General features: G+C 41.2%; 1 protein-coding gene across 1 annotated transcript in view; it reads right to left on the reverse strand.

The window, feature by feature from the left end:
• Positions 1 to 1804: 1804 nt before the first annotated feature.
• Positions 1805 to 23204, reverse strand: part of HIBADH (3-hydroxyisobutyrate dehydrogenase) — a 91377-nt gene continuing 69977 nt past the window's right edge. Inside the window, exons 5-8 of the mRNA XM_066631281.1 lie at positions 17343 to 17476; positions 16075 to 16151; positions 5451 to 5607; positions 1805 to 2684 (exon numbers count right to left, since the gene is read on the reverse strand). Of these exons, the coding sequence (XP_066487378.1) occupies positions 2526 to 2684; positions 5451 to 5607; positions 16075 to 16151; positions 17343 to 17476 (527 nt within the window). The 3' untranslated portion in view covers positions 1805 to 2525. The remainder of the gene's footprint in view (positions 2685 to 5450; positions 5608 to 16074; positions 16152 to 17342; positions 17477 to 23204) is intronic.

Here is a 23204-nt window from a genome sequence, read left to right on the forward strand (position 1 = left end):
CAGGCATTCTTTTCCTTTCTTGTCTACGCAAGGGTGGAGACTGCAATCATGGTCCTTTGTCCATGTGTCTGAAGTCTAGTTGTAACCTCCAACATGTGTAGACATGAATGTTGTCATTTATATCTGTACACTGAAAAAACTCAGGGATGAAATCATACAATTGCACAGACCTGTGGATGCAATGTCCAAAGCTTGAACTTCTAGGTACCCAGAAGGGGTAATCTCTGCTGCCGCCAACCTGATTCCTTCCTCCACACAGAGAGAACAGCAAAGTCCATCTGCTGTATCCTAAAGCAGAATATCCATTTCTATTTACTGCTGAATAGTGATTATGATTGAGCAGTTGGGAGGTTGGCCTTTATCGGTTGCTCGAACAGATAAAATGTTGCAAATGCTATGGAATATGCCTTAAAAAACAAAAGAGCGTGTATACTCATTTATTCCCAACTCAAGGGTAAAGCCTGGTGACTAATAGACTGTATAGCTACCACACAATAAGCCTGTCTTTCTGGGAAACTTATCAAACCTCAACATTTAATAAGCAGACAAAACTAATTATCTCTGACCCCTAAAGAGAAAGAAGGCTCTAACTCACTGTTAAGGAGAATGAGGAATAGACTCAGTCTTCCCTTTATCTTTGTCTACAAAAGAGTTCTGTTTGAAATTTGTTAACAATAACATGCAGATTTCAGTCCAAAATCTTACATAAAACACCCTTGGCTCAAGATACTGCGCAAGTCAAGACTGAAATTTTTTACCACGTGACTCCATACACAGTATTTACATATCTTTAATAGATCTAGTCTTGCTGTCACCAGAAATCACTGATTGTAAAACACACAGTAAAGGCACAATTCTAGCCAGGTCTACTCAGAAGTAAGTCCTATTTTGTTCAATGGGGCTTACTCTCAGGAAAGTGTGATTAGGATTGCAGCCTAATAGTTATACGTTGCTTCACACTTTAAACAAGTCAAGTGTCTGTTCAGATGTGTCAAGTCTCTCACAGAAATATCCATGGTTTTCCTACTGATGGTCATTTAAATGCTATCTAAACACAAGGTTTCAGGCACCATGGCAGTAAAGGGATGATTAAAGCCATCTCTGAAAAGGAGAGGGGCTGTAGTTCAATTATGCTTTGCCCTCCCCTGACTGGCCCTAATCCCTGCCCCAATCCTTCCCTCCCATTCATGGCCCCAATCCCCACCAGAGGGATACCTAGAAGCCCCGGCACCTGGGGCAGTAATGTTCCATCATCACGTAACATCATGACATCACTTCCAAGTTCCTCCTACAGGAGGAGGCATTGGTGGCTTTGCACCCCCCACTGATTCTCCAGTGGAGGCTCCCCCTTGAAGGGGCGCCATTGAACAGAAGGAACGGGGGTGCAAAGCCACCACAGTGAGCACCCCCTCCTCTGGGAGCAAGGCTGTCATGTATCCCCCTTGACACAGTGCCTGGGGGAGGTGCCCTTCAGGCTCTGCCCTTGTTACGCTTCCGATCCCCACCAACTTACCGGCACCAGCAGTGGCTGATGCTCTGTTTGTGCTGGCAACTGCAGGGCCAGTGGTCCAGGTCTTCTGTTGATGGAAAGTTGGTTCCGTCAGTGGAAGGCCCAGATAGGATTGTGCCATAATTCTCAATGAAAGCAACTAAACACAGTTTAGTAAACACACTAAACACAATCTCTTGTCTATGCAAGACAGATATTTGGTTCTCTTTATATTTTTCAAATGCATCTTCACTGCTATTGTATGCACCAAAATTCTAATAGGAAAGCAAAAGAAGACAACAAAACTTGCAGTGGTCATTTTCCATTTGGATTTACTTTGATTTTGAAGTAATGGATTTTAGCTTTTATAGTAGTGCAGTAATTGCCTAAAACAAGTGTATATTAGTGAAGTTAGTAGACATGAATCTTCTGAAAATGTGTGAAAAGGGTAAAAAAATGTATAAAATTAGGTTAGCAAAGAAAAGTTGTTAGAAACATAAAACATTATTTTAACCATATCCACCACTTAAAACCATACAACCAGCAACTTTTCAGTCATTTGCAAATGTTTCTGTACACTCTTCCACCACTAATGTTATGACAAATCCACCATTGATAATTAGGCAAAAGCTAGTTTAAAAAAATATCTATCAGGAAAATTCTTTATTACAAGCATTTATTTTTCTTTAGAAGAAGAAATGATTTGTTATTTTGTAGGAAGCTCAGTATTAGTTCCTTTAATCACAGTTATGTTCGCACAATTTAGAACCATGCCATCGGTTTCATGTGCAAATATCTGTATATTAGATTTTGTTTAAATTCCATGGTTCTTTCTTTAACTAGTTATGTATTATAGTTAAACCAAAATTGTATCCCACAATCTTTCAAACAATAGATAAATCCTGCAATCTGCTGTGACACAGTAGACAGATGTGGGTAGGATCAGGATTCATGATCTTTGATTAAACCAAGTAATCTGCAAGGAGGCTCCAAAGATAAGTTTGTTTCGAACAGCGTCCATTGTCAAATAAAGGTTTCACAAGTTCTCCTCCTCGCGTAAGAACTGGAACACAGAGGAGAAGTCTTTCTGGGCATAGCCCTTGGCACACATGATCCTGTAGACCTGGTGGGCTAGAGATCCTAGAGGGACTGGCGTCTTAGTGTTGGTAGCTGAAACCTGGGCCAAGCCAAGATCCTGAAAACAAAACAAACACTGGGGTCAGGGAGGAAAGAGAAATGCCAGAATTAAAAGTAGCTTTTGATTTTGTTACACAGTGAATACTAAACACAGGAGTCTGCTTGTCCACATGGTCATTTAGTCTCTGACAACACTGCTAATAGACCACAAACTCTAACTAAAAAGATGCAACAAGGATTCTGTCTAACGTGTTCCAGTTTAATCTTAGCCAATTCCTAATAACGCTTGGCTGTTTTTAAAACTGAGTCTTTGTGCTGGTAGTGATTCACTAGATCAGTGATTTTCAACCTTTTTCATCTCATGGCACACTGACAAGGTACTAAAATTGTCAAGGCATACCCACCATCAGTCTTTTGACAATTGACAAGGCACACCATGCTGTTGATGGGGGGCTTACTTCCCCCAATGGCCCTACTAATAAATGACCAAACTCATGCGGCACACCTGCAGACCATTCGCGGCACACCAGTGTGCCATGGCACACTGGCTGAAAATGGCTGCACTAGATACTTCTTCCCATTTGAAACAGAAGATCAGTGTGTCTTGGCAACCTAGCCCTGCAGTCTCTCGAACAATGCAAGCTTCATCCCAGCAGACAGGGACAGGTAACTTACCCTGAACAACCCTGGACAAGGCCACAAACCACCTCTGTCTTGTGTGTCTCGTGTGGAAGTCAGATTGATGACATGCTTAACGTTTCTATCTTTTCCTCCTTTGACATGAGTGTGGCAAGTGTGATGGACTCTAGGACTCCTTGGTCCATCATCTGCCAGTTAAGGGGGAGGCCTAGATATTAGTCCCTGTCCTCTTATAAGGCAGACTACCTTAAAAGTCACTGCAACAGCTCAAACTACCGGGCTGCCCAGCATGTAAAGAATCACCTGTCTCAGCACCTGCAGCACCAGTTAAAAGACACTGTGCAGTAGAAGAGGCAAGCCCCCTCCACCACAAGAGAGTAAAGTGTTTTCATGACCAGCCGAGGGGCTCACTCTTTGCTTGTAGCCCTGGTTCAGGCTACACGGAAAAAAGACTCAGCGATGGTCTTGAACTGCAGCTGGAATCTAGGTGCTTTCCTGCTTCTTCACATTCTTTCCCTACTCTCTCTCCTTCTTTGCCTGTCCTGCTACTGAAGAGCCAGGCTGGTATAGGGGTTTGGTAGTTGGACTTGGACCTGGAAGACCCAGGTTCAAATCCCTGCTTAGACATAAAGCTTCCTGGGTGACCTTGAGACAGACATTATCTCTCAGCCTAACCTACCTTGTTGTTGTTGAAGGATTCCCCCCCCCCCGAAACTGCTGACATTCAGGGCCCAGCTGCATAAGTGATTTGATTGTGTGCATTGTATTATCTTTTTGATTTCCCTTCCCAGTTATTGTATTATTAGCCCTACAATAAAAGCTACCTGTTGTTGCACCTGTAACAACGAAGTTGCACCTACAACAGTCTCATTTCATGCCAATCTACTGAGTTGGCCTTGTGCCGCCGCACTTGGTTCCTGCACATGCAAAAGATTTCCCTTGTGTGTGCACATGTTTCATATGTCTTAGAGCCCACCCAGTAAAATGTTGTTTTATCTAGATTTGTTTCAATGGAACCTCTTAGGGAGGCAAAGGCTGTGATTGGGAGGCACAAAGATGGTCGGATGCTAGTTGTACCTAGCCCATCTTGTCTTGAAAGTCAGTCCAGAGAAACTGGCTGTTTTAAACTCTTGCTCAGAACAACTTTTGTGTTGACTCCCCCACCCAACAACCCTCGTACTTCTAACTTTCCTTTTGGGGGCAGACTGATCGAACAAATGATTGTTCTTCACTTTTGGATGACATATGTTTCTGGTCCCATCTGAGGCTTCCATCCAAATACAGCACAGTTTATTGACTCAAGTTACAGTCTCCAGAAAGAGACTCAGAGCTGGCCCATCCATAAGACTGACTGAGACAGTTGTCTCAGGCAAAACAGACTGGCAGGTTGCATCTCCTCTACTGGTCTTCCTCCTCCTCCTTGAAAAGAAAGAGCCAAACAGAACCAGAAGAGAGTGATGGGAGAGTCACAAGCTCACCACTCAAGCTGGTATGCTGCCAGGTACAGCACCATTTGACACATCAGGAGGTCTTAGACCAGCCACTAAAGGATTGATAGTGCAAACGGAACCCTGTTGTCATGTCCCAGAGCATTTAGGAACTTGCAAGTTAGAGATGACATAACCGCCTGTGGATCAAGCAATTAGCAACAGAGCAGGTGTATCAAAAGGATTCCTGAGTTTTAAAGAGTGACTCCAGCTTGAATCTCGACAAGACCAATTTGAAAAGAAACAGAGACTCAGGAAGCTATATATAAAGAAGTGGCATTTAAATATATGAGCTTGTGGGTTTCTAGAGTTGGAGATCTGGCAATTTAGCTTTCATTTGTTTCTTATATCGTTATCCCAGTCATATGCCAAAAAAATGGCTCCCAATGTACCTGTATAATACAGGTTTTATGTATTGTATTTTAATTGACTCTTTTTATAGGTGCTTTCAATATACCATTTCCTCCCCTAAGTCTTCAGGATGGAGATGGGCTAGTAATTCAAAACGATATGCTTATCATGGTGACTGTAACTAATCAATGATGCTTTTCAGTGATGAGGATAAGATGTTGAACACAAGAATCCAATGTGCTGTTAAAAGCCATTTCAACACTCCAGGATTTTTGGAGAAATTATGAGCAAGTACCTTCCTTTCTATACAAGCACAGTTACATTTGCGCACACAAGGATATACTTACCTTGGCCATGAGGGTTGTTCCAAAGCCACCTTGATAATTGTTAGCAGACGGTACTCCCTCCATTACTCCCGGCACAGGGTTGTAAGTATCGCTTGACCAACAACGGCCTGAACTCATATTTAGGATTTTAGCCAGCAGCTTTGGGTCAAGCCCTAACCTGTCAAAGGTCAAAAGAAGAGAAGTGTTCATGTCAAAATGCACACGTCATGGGTGACTTCTTTTTACACATTTAGACCATGTTGTCATTCTGCTACCTTTATTATAACGCTTGAAAAATGATCCAGAGCATTGATATTAAGGGAGGGAGACCCTTCCTTAAATTAAAAGTCATCAATCCTCCTTCTGCTTTTTGCATGCAAATCATTAAAGTGAAAGTAGGAACACAATAGAGACCCTTCAGAACTAGTGATTCTCAATTAGCTTTTCTCTCTCTATAGATATATCTTCTAAATCTTAAAATTTTAAATGATATGCTTGAAAACTGGCTGAGTCACTCCAAAACAAAATTATGTTCTGACACATCAGAAGCAAGAATGCTACTCAACATCAGTAAAAACACTAGGATTAATAAACACATTTACTAGGAAGTAAACTCCATTGAACACACTGGGACCCATTTCTAAGTAAACATGAATAAGATTGCACCACAAGACAGTCTTCTCCTTAAGTGGCATTTTACACTTGCAAACTTTCTTTTTATTAAATCTTTATTCTACTCTCTTGCTCAAGAGGCAAATCTGCACAGCACTGTGACATATGCTCTCTATCTCTTCAGAGACATGCATTATAGTTCTGGGTCAATTGCTGAGAAGGTTACTGATCCTGATAAAACAAAGCTTGTCCAAGCAGAAACATCATTTGTTCTATCGCCATCACTGAGCTGAAGGCACAAAACATTGTGCAGATGAGGGTAGATTTTAGAAAGAAAAATGTAGTGAAAAATATTTTAATGCTATAGGCTTTTTGAAGCCAGCATGGTCTTTAGGCTGTTGCTATCCACTTGCAGAGTTCGATATTATAGCAATTATCCTGATGACTGTAAATCAGAAGTAACAGCTCTGAAAGGTTACAAATTAAACTCTCCTGCATATGGAAGGCCACACACACAAATATTTGGGTGAAAGAGTAAGAAAAGCAAGTATTTTAGAAAAGAAAAACCTGCCCCATTTATTCTGGTTATGATACAGCAGATTAAGTTTGCAATCCTATACACATTTACTTGGGATCAAGCCCCATTGAATTCAGTACCTAGGATTGTGCTGTCAATGAAGAAAAATAAGATCAAGATAAACAGATAACATTTTTCTAACATGAATTTAGAGCAGTTTTCTATTTTCTGGAATTAAGTCTTCTCAGCAGCAGCATTAAGGAAGGACACAGATTTTAAAAGTTTTACTCAGTCAACATATAGCTTCCAATAACAGAAGCGTTGTTGCAGCAAACAGTACAGCATCTACTTACCTACCTACCCAGCCACCCACCCACCCTATCTGAGTTGAGGTACATTTTAAATAGCAGTTCTGTTATATGTAGCAGGGGCAGAATAATTATTCCTGTTCAATCATTGCTTTGTGAACTTTTTTACCAAAGAGTGATACATAGATAACAGTATGTATGTATGTATGTATGTATGTATGTATGTATGATTATTAATCACTTCTGTAGCATGTCATATGAGTAGCAAAGTTCATGTACTAAAGATAATATAGTTATAACTACTGTATAAAGTTAATTACAACAAAAATTTCAGAAGACCTAATAGGTTAGTGACAACTTTTCAGTAAGAATTCCTCTACATTCTGTTAGGTCTAGTCCAATTCTCAGTTATTCATTCCAACAATTCAACCACACTAGATTTTTAAGCAAACAAATCTTTTTACTACTGTTACCTGAATAAAAGTTCTCTGAATAGCCTTCAATCTAAGGGGTGACACATTTTCAAATGGAAGACATCTTGTCCACTTCCCCCTTTAATGGGAAACACTTAAAAACAACATGCGAGTTCCAGTTTAATTTTACTCCCCTCCTTATTAATATCCTATAAAGAAACACTTGAAGTGGTTCACAAAGAAAATCAGCTCAAGCAAACCTCATGCACAGCTTCCATGGAAGCGCTCAGTGATGATGTCATTTGTCTGCTAACTCACATATCTGCTGGCAGCTGCTGGTGCTGGGTACAGACCAAGTGGTTCAAGAGGGGGAGCAGGAGCAAGGGAGTGGGGAGGACAGAAATTCTAAGTCAGAGCAGAGGTGGAGATGGAGCTCAGAGGAGCAGGTGGTGGCAGAAGGTGGCAGAAGGTAGAGAGAAGGAAGAGGTTGACTTGAGTGAGACAGGGAATGAAAGGAGCCAGAGGGGAGAAGTGAATGACAAAAGGAGGAGATGAAGAAAGGAAGAGAGGAGCCAAAAGGAAGAAAGGAGCTGATGGAGGAAGAGGGAGGAAGCAGCTAGCCAGTTTCCAGAGACCCCAGAAGGGCATGAGACCAAGGCATTTGGACCTCTGGAGGACAGGCCCCACAGACAGGAAGGTAAACTCACCTAGACTGCAGAGGAGCCAGAAGAATACTTCTGGCCTGATTGGCCAGATATCTGGTTGGCCAGAATACTTCATTTGGTCACCCAGACCTTATAGCTTGCCCCACACCTCTGACCTCAACATGCTTGAAGGGCCTCCACCTGAGTACAGAGCTATGGGCCTGGGTAAAGGGCAAGGAAGAGTGATGTAACTCATCATTTGTGTTTGAGTTTTCCCCAGTTGGGTGTATTGACGGTTGCACTGAAGACAGGTTACTTTAGATTACTCTAGGCTGCCCTGTTGATTTGGTAAGCCATGTCTTTCCCCAATCTGGTACATGCAGAACTCCGCATTTGGGATGAAGGAGTAGGCTGTGCACAAATCACAGGGTGACACTAATGAAAGGTGCCATGCCAAGAACAAAACTCCCACACTCTGGGCCAGGGGCAAATTATTCTAAGGAGGAGGAAAAAGATTCCCCCACTGCAGCCCCTGAAAACTTCCACAACTTCCTAGACACGTGATATTCACAGCACACCGACCAGAGCCAGAGGACACAGTTCTACCCACCTCCTCCAAATTCAAAAACTTGCCTGAGGAGCATGCAAGGGAACCTTTGCATTTCTCCCTGCTACTCTGGTCAACAGTCCAGTCATCAGGAGCAGGTCCTTTAAACAATTGCTGGCTTCTCAGGGGAAGGGGCAGAGCTCACCACTGTGCATTCCTCAGTAGGTACTTAAACCTGCAATCTGCTTCACATCTCTGCATCCAACAACATCCAAGCCTGCCTTGCCTTGGGGCTGACTGAGGTCCTTAACTCCTCTGTGTTCTATCTCCCTCCTAAGCTGTTGGAACACTGACTTTTAAGGACAATGCTCTTGCTGTGGCTGGGATTATCTGAGCTACTGGCAAGTCCATGCTGCTGGTACCTGGAACAGGATAAAAAGTTCCCTTTCACAACTGCCACCTGCCTGATTGCCAACAATAGGAGCACATCCAGATAAATGGGCAGATTCAATTTTTTTAAAGTATAGCCACATTCACATGAAAGGTATATTTTATGACGGACCATTTACCAAATTCCGGATTTGGAGACTGATGGCTTCAGAGCATAAAAGTCGTGAGTGGGAGAAAAAAAACCCAGAAAAAAATCCAAAAGCTATAAATACCTTTATTAGGGTCAGCCAAGGTAACACAGAATCCTGTGCAGCAAGCTTTTGAGTTCTCCAGAACTCTCCCCATCAGGTTGGATTTTAAGTAATGCAAAGCAAAATTTTAAGAAGGAAGAGGGAAAGGTGGGCAATAGTCTCTAAGTTGGCAGTTTATAAGAATCTTGAGTACTTAATCTTAGTGAGATTTAGGGTGGAATTCTAACCAACCTTCCAGCACCAAGGTAAGGGCACAACCATCCCCTTAACTTGAGGAGGCCTCTGTGACTGCCACCCAACTGCAGGATGCAGCACATGCCCCACTGGTACTGCTCTGACAGCGCAGGAAAGTTAATTAGGATTTAAGCCTTTACCTTGAGTACTTAATCTTAGAGATAGTGAGGTGCTAGGAGCCAGGCATGGTACCTCACTAAGTGTCAGGCGTTATCTCCAGCTGCTTCGGGGGTTTCTGAGATGAAGGAAAGTAAATAATGGTGCAACTTCATTTGCAGAAAATATTAGATCCAGTGGTTTATACTGTTCCATCTCCAGTACTACTCAAAGAACTTCAGGGTAGACCATAATAATATTCTATATTGGACTCTACTGATCATTTCTAACATAGCTTTTTCTACATGGTAAGACTGGAAAAACGTATTACCCTCCTTACAAATTTGCATCCCCAAACTGAACACTACCCTGAAAGGATTCTTACTAATGTCTTGAATGCAATATATATACACGGATATTCTAGGCTTACTCAATGTGTTTTCAGTGATTCTAAAAGAAAAAAGTTTGGCTTAAAAAAAAATCCTAGATTTTCAAAATTATATGCTCCTATACACCATGTCGCTTTCTTCAAGAGAGTACAGACCGCTCCCCCCCTCCGATCCTTCCCTTTTTATCCCTTGCAGCAAGTATATCATTAAAAGGAGCAAGTTAGAAGTACTTTGCATTTCATCTTTCTGAGGATTCGTCTACTGGTGCATAGATAACTGACAGCTAAAATTAGACATGTATTAAAATCAGTTACTGTAGAAGTCCTCTGTCTTCCACTGTGCCCAAAGCTTGTAATGGTCTGAAAGCAGATAGAATATACAGTAATTGTCATTCAGTAAGAGTCTATCCTAGAAAGTCATGCTTCACTGGAGAAGACTGAGTTTCCATTTGAAATCAACAAATTAATCCAAGACAGGTATCTGAAAGGGCAAGTTTAATAGGAAGCAGCTACTGGGCTCTCAACCATGATAAAATGTTATTGCTGTTTCCCTGTAAATTGGCTCAGAACACATGATACTTTCTGCATAAGAGCTCTATTGCTGTTCAAGAGATATACTGCTCAAGCTATCAAACGATGACAGTCTGTCAGTCCCCATAATAACTTGCCACCAGACATGGCAAGAGGATGTGGTGCATGCGCACATGCATTTACAATTGCCAAGGTGTTCCGCATTTGGGAAATGGTTAGAAAAAGTGACACAATTTCTGTGCCACATTCTATCAATAATTGCAGCACTTAGTCCATGTGCAAATCCTTGCAAACTCATCATGAGCTAACGTGAAGGTAGGAATGAGTCCACTCTAAAATCTCAAAACTCTAGGCCCGTTTTCTCATTCCAAATGACAAAGCAGGCCAAGGGTTTTTTGATTTTAAAGTCAAATTTTTAAATCTAATTTAAGTTAAGTTGAATATCTAACCAGTTGAACTTAGAAATCTTTTCATCACAGGCTTGGGTTCAAAGATTCCTCAAAGTTTGAAAACCAGTTTGTGATTTGTGATTCTGTCACTCTAAAGCAGTGATTTTCAAACTTTTTCGTCTCAAGGCACACTGACAAGGTACTAAAATTGTCAAGGCACACCATCAGTTTTTTGACAATTGACAAGGCACACTGGGCTGTTGGTGGGGAGCTCACAACCCCATTGGCCCTATTAACAAATGACCCTCCCCCAAACTCTCGCAACACACCTGCAGACCATTCGCGGCACACCAGTGTGCCACAGCACAGTGGTTGAAAATGGTTGCTCTGAAGGGTGAAGTCAAGATTCTACTGGTCATGCCCAAGCCCTTGGATGTGCTTAAGTAGCTCCTGGGATTCAAGGCTACATAACTGAAACCCTTCTCAAATTTTTGCTTGGAATCAGAAAGGGATACTCATGGCACTTAGGACCAGGACTGCCTCCTCCCACATGAATCTACCTATATTACAATTGGGGGAATCTACCAAAGTCCTTTTGTACATTCTACTGTCTTCTGAGGTATGACTGACTGGGACATGTGATGGGGACCTTCTCCACTGTGGTATCGCCTGGCTTTGGAAGCACATACATGTCTTCACCTTTGAGTGAAGGCATGCGTAGTTGATTAAACTACAGTAGTTTTTCTTTTGGATAAGCTTTTGTTTCATAATGTTTTTGGTTAGGTGTTGGCTCCACCATGGTTTTTATTTGATGCATTTTGTAAATTGTTTGGTGCTGTCATTTTGTTGGGTTGTTTAACAGGTTTCAATCTTTGGAAACCACCTTGTGCGGTTCAAGAAGTACAAATCAACCAGACTACAGTAGCTGTGCCTCTGTCACAGGTCTGCAAGAAACATAAAATGTGGAAACAGTTGTGAACTACCTGAGCCACCAGGGGAGGTATCACAAAATCCAAAGCAGTAACATGAGCACATCAGTAGGGGCAGGGGTAAGCAAGTTACCCCCCTCACCTACCCATTGTCAGTCCATTACAAAAGCAAACTAGAAAATAAAATAAAGGTGCAATTGTAAACATGCTTACCTGAAAGCTATCAAATTCAACATAACTGATTGTCCTGCCCTTATTATCCTTTACTGTTGATAAAGTATGCTTAAGATGCAAGTGTTACTGTGACATGTGCTATTATTTTTCTTTCAGAAATGTAACAGTTGGAATAAAGTGCACACAAGATAACCCTGCTGCATTCTCCCCATTATGTTTTCCTAGTACGAACTCTGCATGCTGGTATATGCTTCCAGAGTCAAGAATCTGACTAAACAAAAATTATTGAGGGGGATGCTGAACAAACAGGCACCCAGATGATGACCTCAGAAGTAATTTTGTCTAAGCCCTACTTCTCACAGCAACAACAGCTTATTCTTGATTCTTATTCTTTACAGCTCCATTCCTAAGGTCTATATCACAACCAGCAAAAGCTTGGCATTCTGCTAGCTTGAAAGACAAGAATTTCCCACAAACCTCATCTCAGATAGTTTGGACTGAGTGCATCCTTATGTTCCAAAAACTTCTGTCTATGGACACAAAAGGGAAGTACATAGTTTGCACATTTTCTTTTTTAGAATTTACTGTTGACAGTTTTTAAAATTAGGTTGAGAACATAATACATTACTACAGGCTGAGTGCCCCTATCCAGAATTCCAAAATATGGAATATTCTGTACATTAGGACTATATGAAACATAAATGAATTTTCTGTTTAGACTTGGGTCCCATCCCCAAGAACTCTTGTTACGTATATACAAGAATTCCAAAATATGGAAAAATCCAAAACACTTCTGGTCTCAAAGCACTTTGGATGCCCAACCTGTATAACCTTCTTGTCTATTCATACACAGTGACCAGGATTCAAAGTTTATGGACAGTATTCTGCTTGAATATATGGGCCTTTCAGCTCCTTCCTTCCAGTGGCAGAGCTCAAACCCTGAATAAACCCTTGGATCAGAAAGCCTCTTTAGAACAGCACCCTTTGATACACATGGGGCTGCTACAAAAAGGGAATTTCACTTCCCTCATCATGTATATGTGAAAGCACTTTCCACTTGTACCCTCTGTGTGTGCCCATCAACAGTGCAACCTCTTTTTATACCCTATTATTTTCCTTAAAAATGGATGCCACCAAAAATAAGTTCCTTTGCTAAGGAAGTAAAGGCTTGATGACGCATACGTGAAAACCGTTATGATGTTCTCTCCTGTATTTGACCAACATTCTGGTCAGGAACAAGTCCGTTACACCCTTTTAATAAAGAATTCTAAACACTCCTAAAAAAGTAAATAAAGAATTCTGAAAAGAAACAGCCCCATGCTTTAATTAAACGTTCCAGTAACATAAATGGAATATCAATGTGGTAACATCATGATAATGTATTCTTCTGGGGAGAATTTACTACAGGGGAATTTATACTTGCTGATACAATTTTCTTTTTCCAACCTTGCAAAAGCTCTATAAATTGTAAATGCTATATGTATTTTTTATTAGGGAACAATTCTGTCACTTCCAAACACACTTGTCAACCCAAAAGAAATTGATAGCTGAAGCATTCATTTTTAGTGGTTCTAAACTACTTGAAGAATGTGTGTAAATGTTCGCTTGCAGGTATGTGTGTGCACATGAATGCACAAGGATCTAAAAATGCTGCTCTCTTTTACTAGCAAGGAACAGTATTGCAAATTTAAGACTATGATAATTTCTAAGTCAGCAGAGACTAGAGTTCAATTCAAAGATGCAGGTTCAGTATGCATCCTTTTCTGTGGCTGTTACTGACATGACAGCACTCCTTGACATAAACGAGAACAGTTATTTTCAATCATTGACAACAGGAAAGCACTCCCAGATTGCTCTCAGTAAGTTTAAAGGAAATGAGAAAATAATGTTTCAATATAACATACCATTCTGACCCATCAGAGGCAGTAATGGTGAGGAGCGTAATAGAGTTTCAGAAGGAACGAGGAAAAAAATTAATGGCAGAAGGGATGGCCATGTTGTTGCTGGTTTTTGTTTGCTTGTTTTATACCCAGGCATACATGCTTATGCATTCTGTAATGCAAGCATGGCTGTGTCACTAGTTAGGCTGGAGACAACACCTCACAGTCTAGGGTCACTTCACACATTATAGGATTCACGCATGGAAGTAATTGTGACAAAGGAAAACACATTTACTGTGGAATATCCAAAGTGCTACAAATGTGTTTTTCTTAGAAAGTACATGGGTAAAATCAGCAATGCAAATATGCACACATTACGAACACTTAAAGGGCTGCGTACACCTGCATCCAATTTCCCTTTGAAAAGAGCCTCACTTTTGCATTTAGTTTTTTCCCCCTTGCCAAGAAACGAACACTCAGAAGTTCATAACACTTCAGGGAATGTTTAAAAGTGCAGCAAATAATATCCAGCTTCCATCGACAAAGCCTCTGAAGGGGCCAGGCAAATTTTCCGGAGTTCTGATTCAACTACTACAACTGCTTGTACAGCCAGGGAGTCACATTGTTAAAAAAAAATCTGGGTTCGGTTCTGGTTCATTAATACTTAGCAGCTGCCTAGTGCTTACTGAGTATACCAAGATCTTCACATGTATTATCTTGCAGCATCCTTACAACAACTCTGAAGGGGGGGAGTATTATTCTCACCATATTCCAGTTTATGCTAAGACTTGCCTAAGGTGACTTAGGGCCCAATCCTATCCAATTTTCCAGTGCTTGTGCAGTTGTGCAACTGCGGTGTACGCTGCATCCTGTGGTGGAGAGGTAGTCACTGGGGCCTTCTTAAGGTATGGGAACATGTGTCCCCTTACCACGGGGCTGCACTGTGGATAAACTGGAGTTGGAAAGTTGGATAGGATTGGGCCCTTCGTGAGTTCATGGCAGAGGCAAGATTCAAACCAGGAAGTCCCCATTCACAGTTCAGTTTTGTAGCCACCATGTAACACCAGCTCAAACATTTACTATTTATTAGTATTTTAGTACATTTACAGCACATTCCTAATGGTGAAACGAGCATGCTCACTGTCACAAACATGCTGTAAAGCATGTTGTGAGAGCGCAGATAATCACTGCATTGATGGGAAGACCTGCATTGGCCTGCCACCACCAGCACAGGGTCTAAATGCACCAGAGCAGGTAAATCTCATGCCAGCACAATTTCAGGGGAAAAAAAAACTTAACTTGGAATATGAAAATCCAGAGAAACTTGATGCAATGACTGAAAATACCAATTAGAGTTGCACAACATTATGTGCCTGAAATTTCAGTGTTCCAGTCTAGCTGTGGTGGTGTTTTTAAAAAACAAAGAAAATGTGAATTTCTACTTGAACGAAATACAATGAAGTCATAGGTGATTGATTTTTCATTAAGTAACCCATGACTTAAAACTGACTATGATACAGCTTTACAATACTCAATTACCTCAGTATTATATAACCTTATGGGTTTTATTACGGCTTGTTAAAGATATGCTTCCTTATCTTACAGATGCTCAATTTTAAAATGTAAATGGTACGGGATATTGATAAACCAATTAGCAGTGATGCAAAGCAAATTCCTCTTTTATCTCAATTACAACATGACAACTTAATAGGTCAAGATAGTCTAACATCTGAGACAAGGGCAATTCAATAAAACAACAGCAACTTGATATGGTAATTAAGAGGAAATGTGAATCCATTATTGTGTCATCAAGGTACATGTGTGTGCATGTCTTTGAGCATATAAATATACAGACATGTGCATACACATACTTATGAGTATTTTTTCCCCTGTTTTTAAAATCAGGACACGGATTTACCATACTCTCCAGAATCAGGACCCATCAATATTTTTATTGTGAGTAGTTTCTAGTAAACAGTTGAAACGGCACAGTTTAGCAATGTGGTCAAAATCAATGGTGTTACCAGAGGGGGAGCACAGCGTTAAGTTTTGGAAGGCAACTCAATTTACTGTGTAAGCTGACCCTCCCCCTCACCATCAGAGTGATTCCAGGCAGCAAGAGCAATGCAGAAGAGACACCTCCATGTTGCTCTCACAGCCCAGAATGACTTCAATGACAAGAGGGACAGGCAGCTTACACGGTGCATTGAGGCGCCTTGCAAAACTTAGCGTTTAGCTTATCTTAGCAAAAGATATATACAGTATATCTTTCTCTCTACAGAAAGAAATCAGATGGAAAAACACAATTGATAATAAAAAGGATGCCAAAAAATTCCACCAACCTGATTCCAAGATTCATTGTCTCCGCAGTTCCCACCATGCTAATGGCTAATAGCATGTTGTTGCAGATTTTTGCTGCCTGAAAATAAGTGCAAGAACAAATAAATTTCTCCATTATCCAGATAACTATCCAACAAGAACCTAATTCAATTTCATCTAAAATGTTGGGTGTTGCCCTAAAAATTGTGGTGGGCTGAAGCACGGGATACAGATTCAGTAGACAAACATTAAATTAACAAAGGGTTTAGAAATACAGTTGGCCTGCATTTTACACAAAGGTTACATTCCAAGATCAGAGCACAAAGCCAAAACTGCATACAGTTAAAACTACAGGTGGTGCCTCGGTATCCATGGAGGATCTGTTGCCAGACCCCCCCCCCCCCCCGCAGATACTAAAATCTGTGGATACCGAAATCTGCAGATTTGGCACATTTAATCCTTCAAATGCGACTGAAGCAGAGCTTTGGTTGCATCTGGAGAGCATTCAGAAGGCTAGGGAGGCCCTACATGGCCTCTGCAGCACTCAGAATGACTTCTAAGGCCTCAGGAAGGCTTAGAACATCACTTCTGGTTTTGGAATCTGCGTTGGACCCAATCCACAGATGATTAGATGTGACCTGTACCTTAAAATCAGTCAAAATGGCATCCGCTGCATCTAGCAGCACCAGTGGTGCTGCCAGAGGCCTCCTTGTGGAAAGGGGACTTTCATCTCCTTCCCACAAGTAAGGGCACAGAGGCCACAATGGGTGTCCTCCATTCTGTGTTGGCTATTTTGCCGGCGAAGACTGGAGGAGCTCTGTGTCAGGCTTTTCAGCCCGACATGGAGGCTACGATCCTCTCTATTTTTGTCACAATTTGGGAGGGGCAATGAAAATGGGATGGGATGCCCTAGAACCCGTTCTAATCCAAACTAGTCCTAATCCATATTAGGATGGATCAGCCCTATTCCAAAGCAAGTGAGTGATAACTAAATCCCATTGTAATTGACGGGTGACTCAGGGCACAATCCTAACCAACTTTCCAGCACTGGCATAGCTGTGCTAGTGGGGTATGTGCTGCATCCTGCAGTTGGGGGCAATCATGTAGGCCTCCTCAAGGTAGGGCAATGTTTGTTCCCTTACCTCGGAGTTGCATTCCCCTTATGTCAGTGCTGGAAAGTTAGTTAGGATTGTGGCCTTAGTTAGTTAAAAAAATGCCAAAGATGCATAAAAGAAGAGAGTTAAAGTAAGAGAAAAGTCCTGCAGAATGTCCATAACTGTCCACACAGTACCTGTCCAGTACCAACTTCTCCACAGTAGACCACGTTGGAGCCCATACATGTGAGCAGCTCCTTTGCAGCATCAAATTCTTGCTCCACTCCCCCAACCATGAACGTAAGGTTCCCTGCACGAGCTGCTCCAACACCTAAAGGAAAAATAAACAAGCAAATCTGAATATTCAAACCACTATACATTTAATTAATGAATTTTTATTTATTTTCAAGGACATTCCACTGTTAGTCACTTAACGATGCAACCATATGAAGTGTGTAATGCTTTGTGTACAAGACAGCTAAGTAAGCTAAATTTAACTCTAGTACTCCAATCCTGTGTATATTTACCCAGAAGGAAGTCAATGAGGCTTACTATGTACACACAGGATTACAACCTTTAGTAATACTTGATGAACAATTCATAAAGCATTACTGCTAGTAATTAGCAGGATTAAAATCAAAAAGTCATTTTTAAAATCTAGGTATAACAAATAAGGTCATTATGGTTCTTTAGATACATATTTTTTTCATGGTCAGAATTATCAGAGCTATAGCTTGCTCTTTATGCCAAGGAATCCATTTCAGATGGAAACGGTGAGCCTAAGTTTTGTTTTGCATTTGCAATCATCCCTACATTTTTTAGAGATTGACCTTGCCTGTGAGAGTGCTTGGAAGATCAAGTCATCCCAAAATTCCTTATCAATACAGTTAAGAAGTTAGATGTACCAGCCCATCTACTCTATGTATCAAATCCAGACCTATTAGAAAAAAAACACACACCATTTAACCAATGGCCTGCTTTTGAACTAAATATATCCAACTCTTTTCTATGTTTTTTACAAATACAGGAGCCCAAGTACAATGTCAATATCTGAATCCTCATTATCTGTCACAATGAACTGTAAATGATTACTTAAAATGCTATATTGCAGTAAAGTCGGGCATTCAAATTAAGTTGTATGTCCTACGTTCAGTTATTCAGAAGTAACTGAATTCAAGTAAGTCTCTACGTAGGATCAGAATAATAGATTTATTGACTAGTGAGTATAGCCTTCTTGATTGGTCTCTCACAATGGTTTTGCATAAAGGGAAGCTGAGTGTGTAAATCAAGGATATAACAGTGTTATTGTTTTCAGATAATTGAGTATCTCTCTCCAGCCTCTAAAAATATCTAGCATCCTGTTTCCCACAGTGACTCACTGGTTCCTGCTAAAACAGTGTTTCTCAAACTGTGGGTCAGGACCCACTAGGTGGGTCGCAAACCAATTTCAGATCGGTCCCCATTCATTTCATTGTATACTTTATTTTTAATCTATTGCTGCCACCCTGGTCTGTGACTGCATTTGGGGAAATGTTACAGATCTGTACTTTTAGCAGGCTACTATATATATGCTTTTAATCATGACAGTCAATGGGGCTTACTCCCAGATAAGTGTGGATAATATTGCAGCCTTTGAGATGTTTGGGGAATTTTTTTAAAACAGATCCGCAACTGCTTGGGAGGGTGCCTCTTTATTTTAAATAAATTTTTAAACATATACTTATTGTACACTTTTAATAATTGATTTGATTTTATAATTTGATTTTATCAATTATAACAATTGATTTTAATTAATTGATTTGATTTTGTCGTATAGATGGGGGTGTTAAAAATTTTCCTGATTTTGATGATATCACTTCCAGTCATGACATCACTTCCAGTGGGTCCCAATAGATTGTCTTTCTAAAAAGTGGGCCCCAGTACTAAAATGTTTAAGAACAACCGCTCTAAAAAGTCCACAAGCAGGAGAAAAAAGCAAATTCTGCCATTGTTCACCTGTAATGAATAGTCAGAGGAACATTGTGTCTGGAGATAGCACATAACCATCATTACTAGTAGCCATTGATAGACATGTCCTCCATAGTTTTGTCTACTAGTCTTTTCAAGTCATCTAAGCTAATGGCCGTCACCACATCTACAGCAGTGGCAAATTCCATGGATTAATAATACATTGGATGAAAAAGTACTTCCTTCTCTGTGTTCAGAATTGACCAGTTTCCCTGGATTCTAGCAGGGAATGTAGTCTCATCTAGTAGACCAGTGCTTCCCAACCTACAGGAGCTTGAGGACCACTGAGGCAAAAATTTGAATTATCGTGGACCAAACTACCCCCTGCACACAAAAAATACAATTAAATTAGTAATAATTAGAAAATATTTATTAGCGATTTATTATTTATAGAGAAGATTTCTGGGTTGCTGCTTTTGTTGTCAGCTGTTGATGTATGTGGTCCATTCTCTGCTCTCTCTGGTGGTCTGTGGGAGAGTGCTCACTTGGTAAGACGCTTGAAGTGATGAAAGGTGATTTTCTGAGATCTCATGGTCCACTTCTCATGGACTACAGGCTGGGAACCATTGTAGTAGACCTATGCATAATTTTATAAGCCTCAGTTGTGTGTGTGTCCCCCATAGCCACCTTTTTTTCTAAACTAAATAGCCCCAAATATCATAGCTTTTACTCATAAGATTCATGATGCTTTATGGCACTTAAAGGAATTCAGATAGAACACTGCCCCTGAGAACCATACAATCTAAGGGTCTTCAAACATAAGGTTTTCTGAGCAGTGGAGGTGGTTTGAGAGATGTCTCATCTCCCCTGATACACATGCATATTTCCTTTGTCTCAGTGTCGACCTTCGGCCAAACAGGTTATGCAGCTGTTTTAAATAAAACACCAGGAGATGAAAATGGTATAAGCGCATACATCACTCTCTGAAAAACCCATCTTTTGCCTAGCCCAGTGTTTCTCAAACATTTTGCACCAGGACTCACTTTTCAGAATGACAATCTGTCTGGGGCCCATGAGAAGTGCTGTCATTAACCTGAAAGTGATGTCATGGCCAGAAGTGACATCATCAAGCAGGAAGTACTATCCTGAGAATGCAGCAAGCACTGAAATTGCATCATTTTCCATAGATAGGCAGGCTATAAATAATTAAATAAATTACAATAAATTATTAATATTAAATTTTAAATGTACAGTTCAATTAAAGTTCTTATATTTTAAGCAGTTCAGTGTGATTTGGGACATAATCGGTTTTAAATCCAACATGTTTGAGCCAGATTGAGATTCAATTCTTTCCTCTTAACACCATTAAAAACCCAGAGTGATGAGAAGATGGAATGAGGCTCCATTGAGGGGGGAGGAAGGAGTCTGGAAAAGACAGTAATGCTTTTCAATAAAGTAGTAGTCCCCAAACCACCAGATTCCACTCCTTAGAGTAGTAAAATATTAGGACCCATCTAGCTCTGAAAGACTAAAAAAGAAAAAAAAAGTTTCACTTTACCAGCTGGAGTCTCTGTTTTTATCCTTTTTATGGTGGAGGGGGGCTGCCTTCTGGAGCATTTGTTGAACTCCACATTAATCAAATCAGGACCTTTCTGAAGGCCTAACATTCTGCCTCATCTTCAAATAAGCCAAGGCACGTTTGCTTACTTGCAAGTAAACATGAATGTGTAGCTGTTTTGTTTTCCATAGTGCTCAAATATATTCATCAGGGCAAAGGGAGGGACCTCCTTCTCTGGTGTTTTTTTGGGGGGGCGGGGCTGTGTTAATCGGATTGGGACCATTCTGGTGGCATTGTATTCCTCTAGGCTTGCCCTTTGCGAAGGACCAAGGCATGGTCATCTTCTCATCTTCTCACGAGTAAACACACAATGTGGCTCAGTTTCACTTTCCATAGCCCTCCATGCACTTTCTTTCTCTGTTACCAGCTTATCAGTTGCAGCTTCATGACCCACCAACAAGCTGGTTGCGACCCTGCTTGTGGCTCGCAACCCATAGTTTGAGAAATCCTGGCCTAGCCTATATTATGTCACAAACCATCATGAACATTCTAATTCCCAAGGAGAAAGGGATTGATTAAATTCAGTTCAGTTCTGCCAAAGGAAAACTCTTCCCCACAGGACTAAGAGCTGTAAGGATGGAATACTATTGGCAAGAAAGGAAGTCAGCAAGAGAAAGACCTTGAGGAAAATGTGAGGATCACAAGCTAGAACAAGACTGACTTTCACAGCGTGTTTTGAAGGAACTGGCCTGGCTTGGCCAGGCCTGGCCATGGTGATCCATGCCACGGTGACATTGAAGCTAGATTATTGTAACGCGCTCTATGTGGGGCTGCACTTGAAGATGGTTCGGAAACTAGTGCAGAATGCGGCGGCCCTCATGGTTACTGGAGGTAGGCATTTGACTCTGTCAGTGCGCTTCTCCAGCGGCTGCACTGGCTGCTCATTCGTTTCCGGGCCCAATTCAAGGTGCCGGTTTTGACCTTTAAAGCCCTATACTGCTCTGGGCCAGGGTATCTTAGAGATTGCATACTCCCGTAAAATCCGGCTCGTCCTCTTAGGTCATCAGAGAAGGCCTTTTTACAAGTGCCGCCACCTAGGGAGGTACGTGGGGCAGCAGCAAGAAATAGGGCCTTCTCAGTAGTGACACCAACGCTATGGAATTCCCTTCCCCTTGACTTAAGAATGGCTCCCTCTCTTGTAACTTTCTGGCAAGGCCTGAAGACCCTTCTGTTTAGATAAGGCTTCTGAGTTCCTGGCCTTTTAAACATCTTTTTAACATCTCTTAACATTCTTTAACATCTGCTCACAGGCCTGACCCTTTTCTAATTTGCTGCCCTATGCTCTTATCTGATTAGTTTTTATCTGACTACTGTTTTTGTGATATGTTTTTATCTGCTTTTAAATTATGTTTTTAACTTGTTTTAACCTTGTTTGTAAGCCACCTTGAGTCCCTTTGGGGAGAAAGGCGGGATAAAAATAAAATATAATAACAACAACAGCAGCAGCAGCAACAACAACTGGTGAATTTTTGGGCTGTTTCATTATTATAATTTTCCTGTTCCCCTGCATAATGGCCATGTTTACTAGCCCTACAGCGTGACTTCCTGCAAATTAAAACAAAAATTCACAACAATAATTCAGCATTATCTATCACAGGTCCACAGTTTTATTTCGGATTACATATTGCTTGATAGTGTTACAGAGTCATTTATAACAGCAAAATTAAATGCTGACAATAGTGTTCAGCTGATTAGTCTTTTGACAGCACACTCTCTCACATGCCCACATACTTGTGTTTCAAGTGGCAAGGGGGCAGGGGAAAATAAGTTATTTATGAGAACAAAGGATTTTGTAATTGGAATTGAGAGCACTGGAAAGTATCATACTTGATAATGGAACGCATTTGGTGGTTTCATCCCTCAATGAATGCAGTTGCGGACTTTCAGCTACCTTATTATTTAGAACATTTATATACCACTTTTCGACAAGAAAATTCTCACAGCGGTTTACAGAGGAGGAGGGGGATCCCTCTCCCTTTAAGGAAAGGACTGTAGCTCAGTGGAAGAGCACATGTTCTGCATGTAAAACGTCCCAGGTTTAATCTCCGACATTTCCAGATAGAGCTTGCAAAGAACCATCTGAAAAGCCTGGAGAACTCCTGCCAACCAGTACTGACAGTACTGAATTAGATACATTAATGGTCTGACTTCACAGAAGGCAGCGTCTATGCTCACCGAGAGGGATGCCATTCTGGGATGCATACAGCCAGCCAGTCCCAGCCACCACTACCCCCCACTAAATATAAGAGAATCACCACTTTAAAAGTTGCCACTCTGAGCAGTTTAGCAGGACTGGTCTGCGCCCGCTTTGCAGAGCACTGGAGACTGGAGAGCACTGGACTGGACTGCAGAGACTGGACTGCAGAGACTGCAGAGCACTGGAGACTGGAGACAGAGCACTCCACCCGCAGAGCACTGGAGACTGGGTGGAGTCAGAGAGAAAGAAGGACAACGGGCAGGCACCACAGGAAGGAAAACAGCAGAGGAACAAGGG

This window comes from Tiliqua scincoides, chromosome 5 (assembly GCF_035046505.1).
Source record: "Tiliqua scincoides isolate rTilSci1 chromosome 5, rTilSci1.hap2, whole genome shotgun sequence".
Lineage (NCBI taxonomy): Eukaryota > Metazoa > Chordata > Lepidosauria > Squamata > Scincidae > Tiliqua > Tiliqua scincoides.